This window comes from Lagenorhynchus albirostris, chromosome X (assembly GCF_949774975.1).
Source record: "Lagenorhynchus albirostris chromosome X, mLagAlb1.1, whole genome shotgun sequence".
Lineage (NCBI taxonomy): Eukaryota > Metazoa > Chordata > Mammalia > Artiodactyla > Delphinidae > Lagenorhynchus > Lagenorhynchus albirostris.
The window spans coordinates 108,245,615-108,262,258 of record NC_083116.1 but is presented as its reverse complement, the minus strand read 5'-3'; the positions used below and the strand labels follow the sequence as shown (position 1 = coordinate 108,262,258).

At 34.4% G+C, this 16,644-nt stretch overlaps 1 protein-coding gene across 1 annotated transcript in view; it reads left to right on the top strand.

The window, feature by feature from the left end:
* Window positions 1-1,438: 1,438 nt before the first annotated feature.
* The window catches only part of LOC132513200 (programmed cell death protein 7-like), a 36,076-nt gene continuing 20,870 nt past the window's right edge, over window positions 1,439-16,644 (top strand). Inside the window, 1 exon segment of the mRNA XM_060137372.1 lies at window positions 1,439-1,560. Within this exon segment, the coding sequence (XP_059993355.1) occupies window positions 1,439-1,560 (122 nt within the window).

The window sequence follows — 16,644 nt, the reverse complement described above, 5'->3', positions numbered from 1 at the left end:
GTTATCTTGCAGAAAAAAACATACTACTCCCTGGTAAAAAGCTTGTTGGTACCAAAAGCCTCTGTCACCATTAAGAAATGACACTACGTATATGAGAAATTAAAGGAAAGCAGAAGAAAAATGTTAAGGTGATACTCGTAAATTCCAGTCTTAAAAAATTCCAACATTTCTAAAAGACTAAGTAGTTTTCAAAGTCATGCTAAAATTAGTAAATTTTGAATGGTTTCTGTTCTTCTACAGTACTTTAGTGATGGTTACATATGTAACAACACACACTTCTTTACATAATGCCACTGCTGTTACCTGGGTCCTTCTGTGTTTGCTCATACCTTCCTCTCTAGACAAAGAATTTTGGTTAAAGTTGGTATCCATGGAATTCTTACTTATATTTTTGCTAAATTTGGATAAATAATTATTATGTAAATAGACAATCAAAAACATTTTTTAAATATCAGTATTATAAAATCTATTAAATAACTTAAAGTGTGAGTTGATTTAATGAAAAAACAAAACATAGCCATACGAATATATTTACCAATAAAATTCTAGAGCAGTGGTTTCCACCAGGGGACATTTGGAAATATCTGGAGACATTTTTGGTTGTCAGAACTGATGAGGTGTTACTGCTGGCATCTAGTAGGCAGAGATCATGACCTTACTAAACATTCTACAGTGCACAAGACAGTTTCCCAACAACAAATAATTATTCAACCCAAAATGTTAATAGTGCCAGGGTTCAGAAACCTTCCTCTAGAGAAGCTTCCTATTCCAATGTGTAAAGGCCAACATATGTAGTTCATAGTAAAACTGCTATCACATAGCTTTGAACCATCTCTGGAGACTGTCTTGCTGCTTGTGGATGAATTCAAACTGTGGAGTCAAAATAAGATATAGTATACAATTTCTTTGGCCCAATCACAAGGAGGCCCGGTTTGTGATCCTGACCTTTGCCAGCACAATGAATCTTCCAGAACAAATAATTATGAACCAATATCTAGCTGACTGTGTCTTCCAAATATGTCCTTCCATTGCTATACTTAACAGCCAATTACAGCGTATTTTAGTGTCCTGACTCAAGTACTTAAAAGCCTTTGAGGATGGTGCCATCTGCTTGGTAGCCAGGAAGATAGTAACTCTCTCTGGGGATCCATGATGGCTATCTGGACATTTATAGGCATGCCACAAAGATCTGTGAGTTCTCCCACCAGGAGCCTAGGTCCCCTGGCCTGGTTACTGTAGCCAACTTAATGGAAGTTGTGGATGAGATGTTTTCATCTTCCTATATCACTGCCATAAAAATTCCTTGGTTCTGGAACAGGGCTTCCCTAGAGCTCTCATCACAGTGTTCTGTAGATCAGGATTGGAGGGAGCAGCATTTCAACAGATATACAATTAACATGTGGCTCTGTGCAGAATGGAGGGACTGCTGTACCCTACCATGTCGGGGACCATGGCTATGAGCTCATACCTGGGCTTCTGTCACCTCCTCCTTGTGAAGCCCAGCAGGAACAACCTGCTTCTTTGTGTGCAGCTGAACATCAGCCAATATGACAAAGAAGAGTAAGGTTTTCAACAAGGAAAGACTGTGGCCTGCTGTTTTTAGAGAGCTTTCTTTCTTTTTACTAAGCACATGGAATTATTGTAGCAAGATATACTGAATGGAAATGAACATGTCATGTATTTTGAATTTTCCATTAAGTAATATGCCTTTTCTAGAAACGCAGTTAAATAGATAGCTCTCTATGATAACGTGCACTTTGTGCGGGCATAGTTAATCCTGCAGTCAACCCCTAAATCTGAATCTTCAGCCCCCACAATACCCATTTGTTCACCAAAGAACTATTCATTTAAACATTAGCCAGTACCGTGATCTTGGGAAAGTCAAGATCAGCTTTCTGGGTTTCAGTTTTAACACTTCTAAAGTGGGAAAAAGGAAGGAAACTAAAAATACTGGGATCATATTATATTACATTTTTTTTTCGCTTACCTCACTCTAATTCCTACAGCAAATGATAGTGATTTTTAAGCATATCTTAATACCTAGATTACAAACCCCCAAAGAACTGGAATTAACATCCTCTTATTTTTGCTTTCTTCAACATCCATCACACTGTTTGGCACAAATATGGTGAAGGCAAGTAAGCAACAACAAAAGCAATAACAAAATCACCTTACAATGAGACTGCCAGGATACTGGCATGATTTTGAAAAGCATACATACAAGGGTGTGGGGACGGGGAAAGTTGAGCCTATGGGAGAGGAAGCATGAAAATGCTCAAATCTGGAGCTTTTTTGGAACCCAAAAGGAATATAGCAAAGAATTAAATTCAAGATGGAAGTGAGAACGTAAAGAGAAATGAAATGAAAAGTGGACCTTCCATCTGAGTCAGCCAAGTTTTGGTTAGGAGTGGACAGAGCATGACATGATGGAGCTAGCCTGGATTGACCTACACATTGCCGCAAATGTTTTGTTTCCTTATTTCAATGATCTACTTCCTTGAACCTATGCCTCTAATATTGGTTCCCATTCTTCACCCATTGTTTTTCCAAATCTGGATATATCTGTCAACCTTGAAAATTTGTAATGGTCTACCTTTCACCCACTGCTCTATATGTGAGATCCCAGTCATTGTCATTGTCTCATCCTTACCATTATGCTGTCCAGATCTCTGCTGGAGTTATACACTAAATCCAGCTGTCTGCAGACACCTTAAATATAGCATATAAGAATACTGCACTATTCTTTCCTCCACCAGATTTTTGTTTCCTTCTAGATTATTTTATATCTTACTTAGTTATACCACCATCCACCCAACCATTCCAGCTAGGTATCATTTTTAAATCTCTTTTTTCTCTCAACCCTGACATCAAATTCGTTATAATAGTCTGTCAGTTTTACCCTCTAAATATTTTTAGTAAGCTCCCTTCTATTCATTCTCATAACAACTTCAATATTTCAAGTTTAAATCTAACATCTCACTATTACAACTTCCTAAATCTGCTTGGGTGACTAATCAATATTCAGTGACCCCCACTAAAAATGTGGAAACCCTGTAAAAAGCCACCAACATTATTTAAAAAGCAATATTTCAAATAATTCAGCTGCTTAAAATGCTTCCATGGGTCCTAGTTACTTATAGTATGGATTCCAACATTTCTAAAAGACTTATACAAGGCTCTCTATGACCTGACCCTTTTTCTTATCACTGACCATTTCCCTGCCTCAAATTTCTGGCTTCAATAACCCAGAATGGTACGTGTTTCCTTCATACACTGTGTAGTTTTGCTTTTCAAAGACTTTCCTTATAACATACTAATTGCCAAAAATATCTTCTGCTCAATCTCTACCTCACTTCTTTCCTGTCCCTATTCCCGCAGCCAATTCATACTCATACCAATGACTCAATATTCAATATTCATACTCATACCAATGACTCAATATTGAGGTTATTTCTTTCCTGAATTCCTCATCTTAAATGGTGTTACATTCTTCCTCTAGGTGCCCAATAATACTATGTGCACATTTCTATTAATCCATTTACTATATTGCTTTATTTTTTATCTTTTTATCTTCAGTGTTTATCACAATAAATTATAATTGCCACTCAATGCTTGTTGATTGTATAAAACATTGATAAATGAAAAAACAGAAAGAGAGAGAGAGAGAAAGAAAGAAAGGGGAAAAGAAAGAGAAAAAGGAAAGAAAAGAAAAGTCAGTTCTTTTGTAGGCTGTTATTGACATTTCAGTCTCTTCTTCATTTGTAAGGTCTCTTTTTCATTCTTGAATTCTACCATTTGGAGGAGGATGGAAGATATTCTAACAATGAATTGATATTTTGCTTTTTGTCCTGCAAATACCTCATGACTAGATATGCCGGATTTCCTCATCCACCAAACTAGATGGTCTGATACAAGCATTTTATATGGCAGTTCCCTCTCCAGTGTTAATAATTTTTATTCAAAGTGCCTGGTTCTAAGATCAGGACTTTCCCAACTATTACTTTTCTTTGGCCTCTTGGTTGAAAAGCAGTGCTCTTTATGGCAGGTGGATTTGCTTCTTAAATTTATTTCCAGCTATATTCCACTTTAACTTGCAAATTGGGCACCATGCTTGTAAACAGATTTTTCAAGTCCTCACAGCTCCACAGCCAGGTCTTCTTTTATTCAGGAGTAATGCCGCAGCCCCCTGCGTCCACAGAGAGTGAAAGTTTAACGCTCAGCGCTTCTGTTTCATGTCCCAAGCTTCCTCTGTTACAAAATATGCAGTCTCACAGCTTATTTATTGCCAACCACATCCTTTATTATGAATTTTTCTATCTTCATAAACAAATATAAATATAAATAAAACAGCAGATAAAAAGAATGTAAAACAGCACGACAGAGATAATTTAAATGGAAAAAATGAAATAAGGAATTCTGAAAGTAGAAATGAGACATAAATATCATTTCTATATTTTGAAGAATCCAATTATACATTCTATTTTATACTAAATATATTATAATATACAATTATAAACCCACTTTAAATCCACAAAAGCAATACAATTTAAACAACAACGTTTGACAGTCTCTTTATATAGTATGTTTGCCCATCCTCAAGATTGCTTCGTATATGACCAAAGAAAATGTATTTCTATCAACCATGAAAATTTCTTGTGTTCAGTCACTTCTCTGGAGATTCCATAGTCCAGTAACTACTTGAGAAATCTAAGAAATCAAGTTTCACTAACTGAAGAAACTATATTCTTTCTCCTTCTCTGGATTTCTGCTGCATAATTTCTATTAAACTTTTTTTTCAAGCCAGCTCTTATTTATCCATATTTCAAAGGACTGTAATATAACTCCGATAACTAAAAACCCTAAATATTACAAGCTCTTCTACTTTAAGCATTTTTTTAAAAAAAATTATTTACTTATTTTTATTGAAGTATAGTTGATTTACAATGTTATATTAATTTCAGGTGTACAGCAAAGTGATTCAGTTATATATACATATATATCTATTTTTTTCAGATTCTTTTCCCTCATAGGTTATTACAAAATATTGAATATAGTTCCCTGTGCTATACAGTAGGTTCTTGTTGGTTATCTGTTTTACATGTAGTAGTGTGAATAGGTTAATTCCAAACTCCTAACTTATACTGTAAGTATTTTATAGCAATCTTTAGAAAGAAATTCATTGACTGTTTATTTTCACTTTTGACTAGTTAACAGTTCCACAGCAAAGGTAGAAGTAGCAATGAAAGTACCTCAAGATAAGAAACACAATAGGCTGTGAAAATTTCTTAAATTAGGTAATAGTGAACTCTACCACACTTAGTGTTCTTACTGAGCATCCAATTTTTGAGAATTGGAGGCAATCAGATATTCGTATACTCTTCTGATATGAAATTATATGTTTTTTACAACAGCCAAGAACTAAATCTTTTAGTTCACTTCACCACCTGGTCCCAATATTTATTGTTTCTGTGAAGAGTTACATTTTTCTTTCTCTCTAACCATAATAAAACCCACTCATACTCCAGAAGCCAATTTGGATCTCAACACCCGGAATGAAGGAAGTGGTCTCCTCTTACATAAAGCCTGCATCTCCCTATCATTTGCCATCCATCATCTATTAATGTAATTAATGTATGAGTATATATTCAGCACCTGCTATATATCAGGCAATGGATAGGAGACAGCAAACTTTTGCTGCAAAGGGCCAGATAGTAAATACTTTAAGCTCTGCAGGCCATATGATCTTTGTTACAGCTATTCAACTTTGACCTTGTAGTATAAAATCAGCCAAAGATAACATGCAAATGAATGGGCGTGGCTTTCTTCCAATAAAATTTTATTAACAAAAACAGGTGGTGGGCTGGATTTGTCCGAGGGGAGGTAGTTTGCTGAGCCCTAGACAACATGATCGACACTTAATGGTATATAGCAAGCAAATACAATCATAGGAATCAAATAATAGGGAAATTTTTTAAGATGAGAAAAACGCAAAGCCTTTGGAAGTTGGTTGGAAGTCCTAGACATCTGGATAAGGGAGGCATCTGGAAAAGAGGGAGAGGGGGAGGGAAAGTAGTTGGTTAATTTATAAGAATATCACAGTTTTCTTCAAAATTTAAAATCAACATATCATATACTTTATTTTTTAAGAACAAAGTATTAAACATTCATTTTTGTTTTGGAAAAAATTAACCCCAACATATAATACAATATGTTATATAACAGAAATATTAAACAAAAAGTAGGACTTTTCAGAGAAAACCTCTCTCTTTACATATATTGACATATAACTTGGAAAAGTAATTGGCCATCTAAAATAGTTAAAAAATGGTAACTATGTGAGGTGAAGGATATGTTAACTAACCTTATTGTTGTAATCATTTCACAATATATAAATGTATCAAATCATCTCATTGTACACCTTAAACTTACACAATGTGTCAGTTATATCTCAATAAAGCTCAGGCAATATTTTCTGCATGAGAAAATATTTTCTGCATGAGTTTATTCTTGAGTCACTTTTTCTACAAGACATTTGAGGAATAATTTTTAGATCAAAAGGCTCTGATTGTCTATCAGAAAATTAAATACATAAATTTAATTTAAAATGTTCTTTCCAAAAAATTCAACTATCTCTAAAACATTTACAAATAACCCAGGATTATAAGATTTGATGCAGATTTGAACACTGTGATAATGTAATATGCCCAATGGGAAGAGAAAAGAACAAGGTTAAAATATCATTCATTCTTTATATCCTCATCATTTTTATTGAACCCTTATGAGCAAATGTTGGTTGGCAGTGAACTATTTAAAAATGTAAAGGTGACGTGAAACATTACATAGTGTAGAGTTTCTAAATAGCAGGCCTCATTGTGTATGAAAATGAATTAGAATCAGTCCAGTCAAGCTTACTAAATACATGAAGAATCTCAGTTGGGAAAATTATCTAATTCAAACTTAAATACTGGAGTTAGGTTTTAGGGATAAGGTTTAAACTATCATTTTTCCATTCTTTTAGCTTCTGTTGCTATTTTCTAGCTAACCTTCTTAGGGTAATATTTCCTCAACAAAAAATTTATTTTACTTTGTTAAATGCAATTTATAAAGTATCTAAGATATATTAGGCATACAATATATTTGAGTTACATTTAAGTAGCATAATCTCATTGCCCTTATTGTGTCTCATTTGTGTCCTTTGTTTTTCATGACTACATCATTATTTTTTTAGTCTAAAATTGTTTCTGACCATCAGTGGAAATACACACCAACCCTACTGGCCACATACTCTTTGTACATTTTTAAAAACTGATATGGTTCACTTCAGTTATGCCACTTTTATCTATAAAATGTTTATTTTGAAGTATGTGAGGAGATTGGGTTTCTCTCTATCTTGAAAATTAATAACATATATATTATGACATATAACATATGGAGACAAATCTGTGCTCATAACTTATGAAATGCTTCATTGTGCTCTGAATTGTTTTGAATATGCAATATTATTTTTAAAGGAACAAATAGTACATTTTAGAAAATTTCCTTAAGAAGTCTGATGCAGAGTAAAAGGAATTTACCTGTAAGTTTCTTAAGAAGCAAAGAGTTTATCACACAGTATCACTACATTGAAAATAATCATTTAATACCTATTCTTGGCCATGTGCTAAGCTAGAGGCTAGAGACACAGCAATGGAAAAGGAAGCTATGAGTATACATGCTCTCATGGAGTTCACAGGCTATTAGGGCAGGTAATTTTAAAACTAAGTGATTACGCAAATAACTAAATATTTGCAATTGTGATAAATGCTTTCAAAGGCAATGTTATGGACAAATGAGACTGGGAGACTTGCCTTATTCTGGAGATGAAGGAGAAGTTAGAACCCACACTGTCTGGGGTAAAAGCAGCACAATAGTCTTATGAGGTTAAAATTAAAATATTGCTCAGAAACCAGGAAACTCTGCACGTCTGCCCCATGCAAATTCTCTTTGAGATGACCAATTGGCCAGGAGCTTATCTCTCCTACTCTGTGAGCTTCTGAAATGGAGACTTTGTCCTCAAATCTGATTCACTATAGTATAGCTATGGACTTAGAAGTTACTCTTAGAAACTCTGAAAATGAATGAATTTTGTGTCCTAATTCGGTTCAGCTTGTTAAACAAAATTTCAGAAATAGAGAACTGATTGGATTTTTTTTCTTTTTAGTGTTTATTTCGGGTTTGTTAGTACTGCACCTTGGGAGACACAGCTTCAAGAAGCACTTGAATTGTGTTCCGCCCGACTACAACATGGAGGAGGCTGATAAAGGCAAAATCCTGAAGGTTACAGTTATTTACGTAAGTTGTTTATCAAGAATTATAATTGGAGCTGGCAAGAAGTAAGGGTGCTTGTTAAGTAATGGTTGGTTGGGGTCCGAAATGGTTGCTTAGTTACAAGCAACCTTGAGACCATAAGGTTGCAGCTGGCTGGTGATGTCCTTGGTTCTGGTAGAGTTCAAAGAAAATTCAAGTTCTCAGTGGTGCAAAGATGTGTCTGAAACCAGATCCTTAATGGCTGCCCAACTCCAGTTTTGTATGCCTTAACTGTGATTAACTCCATTATAATTTCAGTTTGTCATCAAGTTGATAATTAGGTACAATTGCCCTTACTGTTTCAGACTCTTTCTTCCTTCCATTACTCAGTACTGGTTTTCTTGAAGCTGCTTACCTGAAAACAAAACAAAACTAAATAGCACTGTCTTAGGCCTCATTCAGGGTGATAAAATGTGTAAATTGTGTTGTATGAGGGGCGGTGTGATATTGCTCAATGGAAGATTCCATTTTCTGACCTAAACTCAAATCAGTAATTATTCTTCCCAGCAACTTAGGGTTAAAATGTCACAGTTCATTGTGCACTGACCAAGACAGCCTTAACATTCCCCTCAGCTTGACTAAACTTTAGCCAGGCTTCTTCCTAACTACAGACCCCTGACTTCCTTTTTGTAGAACATTTATTTAAGAAAACTGGCAATGATAATATTTTTTCTCTGTCTCTTTGAGATGTAAGTCTTCTACAACCTAGGAATGTCTTTTTCAAAGACCTGGGAGCCATCCCTTTGAAATGTAATTATCAGAAATGTTTCCCAGACTCTGTGATAGTTGAAAACTAACTTAAATAAGCACCAGTTAGCAAACACAGATAGCCTAATCACACTGACACACTTCCCTCCAACATCCTCCAGTATTTTTCCATTAGCTCACCTCAGCCTTTAAAATTTTCCTGCTTTTTGTTTCAGTGAAGCTGAGTTATATCTCTCTCCCCTATTGCAATAGTCTTGAATATGTTTTCCTTTGGCTGTTGAACCGATCTGGTGCAATTTTTCTTTTAAAGCACAGAGAATTCTGTTTCCTTCTAATTTTATGTGGAATAAGATCAGATATTGCAGCTATACTAAGGACCACAATCTGGGTTAAACCAAACATATGAGAGGAATGCAATAATTTTTCAGAGGGAAATTACACAGACTTTATGATTACAGTCTGTTCTTAGCAAACCCAGTAAGGTTTACACAATCAGAGCTATGAAGCAGAGACATATATCCCAGTGCAAATAGTGTGAGGTAGGCCCAAGGCAGCTTTTGACACAGAAGAGGAAAACAGTTGCTTAACTATTATCCTATTTCATTGATTGAAAAAGAAATGGAAATCAATGTTTAAAACCCATCGTATAGGCTGTTGAACACATATTTGCATATTATATGTGTATAGTTAAAATTCTAGAGCGTGGCCTCAATCGTTCTCAAGAAAAATTTATTTTTATTTTACTTTATTTTTGGTTATCTTGCTCAGTCCTTAACCTCTCTAGATATTGTTGTAGGTACATGACTGATCATTAAAAGTAAAAATATAAACTTCAGAATAGATAACATTTCCCACCCCCATTTCCTTCACACACATGATATATCATTCATGGTGTCTATCAGATATTTCACTTTCACTGTGGTTCATATGTGGAGTCTCTAGATTAGCATTGTGCAATAGAACTTTCTACAATGATGGAAATGTTCTAATAAAGAAACCTCTAGCCACATGTGGTTATCGAGCACTCAAAATCTGGCTAGTATGACCAAGAAACTGAAATTTTCACTTTATTCAATGACAAATTTAATTTAAATGTAAATAATCACATGTGGCTAGTGACTGCTATACTGGATAGTGCACTAGATCATATCAATCATAAATATAATCTCTGCCAGTGAGTTAGATAGAGCTTGCTAAGAGGTTAATCATAAAAAACTTTTTACAAGATTTCCGTAGTAGAAAATGAGATCCATGCCTACCTAGGTCAGAGTTGCTCAGTCTCAGCACTATTGATATTTTGGGTCAGATAATTCTTTGGGGTGTGTGTGTGTGTGTGTGTGTGTGTGTGTGTGTGTGTGTGTGTTGGGGAGTGTCTTGTGCATAAAGGATGTTTAGCAGGATCCCTGGTCTTTATCCCCTAGATGACAGAAGCACCTGTACTCTAGTTATGACACCAAAAACGTCTTCAGTCATTGCCAAATGCCCTCTGGGGCTTTAAAGAGCATCCACATAAGCACTACCTTTAGTATTCCTGGTGAAATTCTGCCTCCAAGACCACCTGGCTCAATTAAGGAGGCTCATTGACAGGGGCTGGATATCTGAATATATGCCTGTGAAGTAAGAGGAGGAGAGAAAAATAGTACAGGAAAAAAGGGAAGAGGAGAACTAATTCCATAACAGATACAAGAATAAATTAATTTTTAAATTAGATACTTTGAGTTCTTGCACTTTTAACTTTGCAAAATGACCTCGTCTACATTTCCTAATGTGTTTGAATACTTGGAATTACCACCCATTTAAAGAGTTTCTAACTTCATATTATTTTAGCACATTTAAATTAAGAAGTATTTAAATAGCATTCATAAATCTCACCCCTGTGAAACAAGAATAGAAATAAAAATCTGTTCTAAATCTGTCAAGGGTCAGAGTCATATTTCCTACCTCAAATGAAAGCCAATTAGCTCAGTACAGGTGAAGAAGGGATGTGTATAGAGGCATCTAGGAAGGGGGAAGAGAACATCATCTATGGACATAGTTCTGGATACAGATAGTCTAGAAGCAACAGTCATATAGAAACAGTCTTAGAAATGCCTCTGGACGCACAAGATGTGAGTTCTATTTCTTGATCTGACATACTCAAACTGTGTGAACTTGGGCAATTTTGCTCCTTCATCCTGAATGTTCCCATTTAATTGTACAAAGGCATACCCTATCCAGGTACTTCATCTTTGATTTGGCACTGAGAATGAAATGAAATGCTGTGAGTGTTTGGTTTGTAGCAGTTTTGTGAACACAGCTAGTTAGGTATCTCTTTACAAACTTGCGAATGTGGTCTGGGCTGCAATAACATATAGTTATCTTCATAATGAAGGGCTACAGCAATATAATAACTACCTGTACTTTTACAAAATACATAGTACATACTCACTTTTAGTAAGTTATTTCTCACTTTTCTGAAAATTTCTACCCCAGTATACCAAATCAGAAGTGATTGCACAAACTACCATTTATCAATACACTAGTGTCTTTGTTTTTTAAGCTAAAGTATAAAATATCTCTAGTATTTTTTAAATACAACATTTGAAGTTTTTCTGGAAACAAATCAGCATGTGTTTACTAATAACCTGAGCAAACATTTCATTGTATTTATTCCTATTGAGTGTACCAAGATGCCGCTATGTTTTGTTGGGGTTCATCTTAGATATAGATCTACATATGATAATGAGAATATAATTCAGTTTAACAATTGCCAAATGCCTCTTATTTGCAAGTGGTTGTTAACAAAACAGTATAAAACATGCCATAATTCTATTAAAAAGACTTTAAAACTTGATGTAAATTTATAAATACGTTTTAGATTTAAAGTTAGTTGTTCCTCTATTTCCAGAGCAAAATATGAGATAGGAAAACACCCATAACTTAAGCCAAAAGGAGGTTTTTACTCTATGACAAGTGGAGGAATACAATTTTGAAAATTGTGATGCTTTTAAGTAAAAACAAGAATGCTGGATGTGTTAATTAACTTGACTGTAGTAATCATTTCACTATGTATTGTATATCAAACATCATGTTGTACACCTTAAATATATGCAATTTCTATTAAAAATCAAGAATGCTGTCTATGAAGAGGGAGAAGGGATTGTAAAAAAATGTGATGAGTTTAAAAAAATCAAGAACTTAAGTTTTGAAGGAGTAGGCAAGTAGGTTAAATTGTTACAGTAGTAAAACATGCTATTTGAAATAAAATACATGCCTTGAATCTTTAAAAGGTAGGTCACTTTTAAGAAAATGTGGAAAGGTAAGTTTATATAACTGCCATTTCAAAAATAGCACTATTTTTTTCATTGATAATATTGGCAGCATATAGAAGGTGGGGATCTCCATGAATAATTTTTTGAAATGAGTGTAGATTTACTAAGCAAAAGAGTTGACCTAATAATTTTCTCCATCTATTTGGATAAAAATAGTCTGGCTTGATTAAGTGTACTACTGTGATGCACACACAAACTGAGTTTGTTAATAAACAACGTCAGAAGATGAAATATTTCCCACAGTGTTAATATTTATTAGTGTTAAAGAATTTAGAAATCCTAATATATAAATATTTTGATAATTAGATTATTTAAATTCAATAAAGTACATCTATAATGGGATAATCTTAAAATTTTGGGATTGATATAATTAAGAATAATTTTAATTCAATGCTATTCGAAGACAGCAAATATTTGGATCAATAAATGTTGATCAGCCACAGGAAGTCCCTTCATATGTTGTAAGGACAGAAAAGAGGTCTAAGACACGAAGTTACTTGAATTGTGGCAGTTTTATAGAAGAGCTGTTAATAATAATGGTAAGAGGACTTTCTAGAGATGAAGGGAGGATCAATTGGGAGTTTGTGCTTTGCAGTGAACAGAAGCCCAAAAGAAATCTGCAAATTCCAACCAAATGATACATATTCTATTTCTTCCCCCCAGTGTGGGTAGAGGAGGAGTTATAGAATAAATAACTGTTATTTACTGAGTAGCCACTTACTGTCAGAGACTACAGAGGTACTTTACATGCACTGCTTTATTTAAAGTTTAAGTGTGATTTGCTTTTTGAACTTGAAATCAAATCAAATGCTCGCATCCTCGAATGATTATATCAGCAGGAATCCAGTTTCTGTTTCTTGAGTTGAATAGTCCTCTTAATAAAGAGTCTAGATCTTCAACTGCTTTACCCATTTCTACATAGCACATAGCTTGTGCTTGGTGGCCTTTCATGTCAGCAGATCTTGCCTAGAACCATCACAAAACATCAGTGAGTTTTTAATAATGTTTGACCTCCAAAGGGATTTGCAAGAGTTTTAATCCTTTCCTCCCATGTGACTCATTGGCTCTCAGGCACATTTATCCATCTCCTCCCAGTAAACAGAATCTGCAACCAAGGGATATTAAGAGGAACCTTCTTTGCTAGGCTAATTATACTGCAGATATATACATCTCCCAAGGCAACAGGCGCCTCCTTTCTTCATATTTGCATAATTAAGATGGGACACGTAAGAAAAAGAAAGGGAAGGTGAAGGTGAAGGGAAGAGATAAAGAAGGAGAAGAAAGAGAAGGAGGAGGAGGAACTCGAAGATGAATTGCTTTATAGAAGAATTTTGCAGTCTTTTCTTTAAAAATACTCAGGTACACTTTAAATGTAATACACTCCAGCAAGGTGGATCAAGTTCTCTCAGTTTCCAATATTCTTGAGGATACACATAAGGGTATTCAGTGAAGAAAAGTGTTATGTTCCCTGACATTAGGTACTATGTCATTTTAGTAACAATAGGAGTGATATGTAGTGAATTCTTCTCACAATCATTTTATTTCTGTACCTGTAAAAAATATGCTGTTTTTTGTTTGTATCCTATCGATTTAAAAATAGATGGCATATGATGTACAAGAGAGAGTTAAAGAAAATGGAAATTTTTTTTTTGTAGCAATGGAAATACACAGTCACATCATATCTCAAGCAAGAATAAGACATTATATGAACATTTTAAAAACAAAGATAAATACTGCAAGAAAAAGTGTATCAGTCATAATTAATCAGAAAACCAAAACACCTCCTATTAAAGAAAGATTAGAGGCTAATACACCAATTGGAATGGCTGATACAATAAAGATGAGGAGGCAAAAATTTAGAGTTACTACCCCTGGGGTAGAAATTGCAGAGACCACAGTCAGTTATACCATGCTCAGTTGACTGATTTCAAGACAACACTTGGTCAAATGATTTGGGACTATTTGACATCTGCAAAATCTCTTCACACCAGTACCTAGATAAGTGTTTTATTGAGAAGCTGGGAGAAAGTGTGTGTATACCGGGGATAAGAATCTTGGGAAGACATGTTAGTACTCTATCACAATGCCTTTAGTCTATAAGTCAATAATTTTTCTCCTAGAGGAACTCTTACAAATATTCCAAAAAACCCATGTAGAAAAATGTTCATAAAAATGGAAAAAAATGGAAACAATCTTACTGTATATACTTATTAACAAGATAATGGATGTATGGAATGTGTTATTTTCATAAAATGTGAAAGGTGAAATTAAGCCAAATGTTTCAGTATGGCTGAATCTCAGAAATATAATGTTGAAAAAATTTGCCACTTATAGCAGAATTTATGAAGTATAATATCATATACAACAGATATTATATGCAAAAATATCATATATATGTTAGGGGTACCAAAGCAAATAACTCCTATAAATCGTTAACAAAAACCTAATACAGATAAGGACACAGATGGGAATTTCACAGAATAGGAAACTTGAATTTAACATAAAAATATATTCTTACCAGAAATTTGGAAAACACAAATTGATACAACTAGATACAATTTCACTCCCCTCTGAAGGCCAAAAACTATAAAGTGTGAAAGGCCTAGTATTGGTTAAGAACATTAATGGACATGCATGTTGATGCAACTACTTTGGTCCAACATTTGAAAGTGAATTTAATCCACAATTCAACAGGCTAAAGAATAAACATCATATCATGATACCAATTGACACATAAGGCATATGACAAAATCCAACATCTATTCATGATGAAAACTCTCAGCAGACTGAGAACAGAGTGGAACTTCTTCAATTTGATAAAGAGCACCTACAAAAAACCTACAGCTAACATCATCTTTAAAGGTGAAAGACATTATTTTTCCCCCTAATATCAGGAACAAGACAAGGATGCCCACTCTCACCACTCTTAATCAACATAGAACTCGGCATTCTGACCACTGAAATAAAGCATGATGATGATGATGATGATAATTAATAAATAAAAGGCATACCGATTGGTTAGAAAGGAAGAAATAAAGTTTTCACTATTTGCAGATGACATCTTTGTCTATATTGAAAATATTAAAGAATCCAAAAGAAAAAACAAAAAAACTAGAACTAGTAAGTGAGATTAGCAATGTTTTAGAATACAAAATTAACACATAAAAATCAATTGCATATCTATATATTAGCTATCAGCATGTGGAAAATGAAATTAAAAAAACAATACCATTTACATTAACAAAGAATATGAAATATTTAGGTATAAATCTAACAAATCATGTACAGAATATGTATGCTGAAAATTCCTGTGAGAAGTCTGCATCCATCCTGGTCAATAGCGCCAGAATGCCTAGGCAGATAAAATGCCAGTCTCACTATTACCCCTGTGATCCCTCCTTGTTAGGGTCTCCTCCCTGCTGAGTGTATGGGAGAGTGTTTGTGTGTTTCATAATGGCCGTGATCCCCCGGATAGGTGTTTGGAGATTTCTTAGTGTACCGTGTGTGTGTGTGTGTGTGTGTGTGTGTGTCTGTGTGTGTCTGTGTGTGTCTGTGTGTGTGTGTGTGAAGCTTAATGAAGTGTGATATCTTTTTGAGTTTTAGCAACAGCCAGCTATAGGTGCTCTTTTAGTTTTTACTTAGCATGGTGATTGCAGAGTGACCAGCATAATGGATATTGAGGTTGTTCAGATGAGACAGTGGGGAGAAATGATCATTGTCTTCACAGAATAGTTACAATATCTTACTAATGAAATAAACCAAGGAAGACTTCAATAAATGGGGATACATACTGTCTTCATGGATTAGAGGACTCAATATAGTAAAAATGTCAGTTCTCCCCAAATTGATCTATAGGTTTGGTGTGGTTACTATGAAAATCCCAGCAAGGATTTTTGTAGATATAGAAAATGTTATGGTAAAATTTATATGGAAAGGCATAGGCTTTTGAATAGCTAAAACAATGAAAAAGAATAAAATGAGAGAAATCTTTCTACCCAATATTAACTCCTACTATATAATTACAGTAATCAAGACAGTGTTGTATTATCAGAGGAACAGAATAGAGGACCCAGAGGCAGTTCACATAATATGCTCAACTGATTTTTTTTTTACAAATATGCAAAAGGAATTTAATGGAGGAAGCATAACCTTTTCAACAAATAGTTCTATAGCAAATGGACATCCCTGGGCAAAACAATAAGAACAACAAAGAATCTTGACCTAAACCTCACACATTACACAAAAATTAACTTAAAAACAGATACTGAAATGTTAAAGG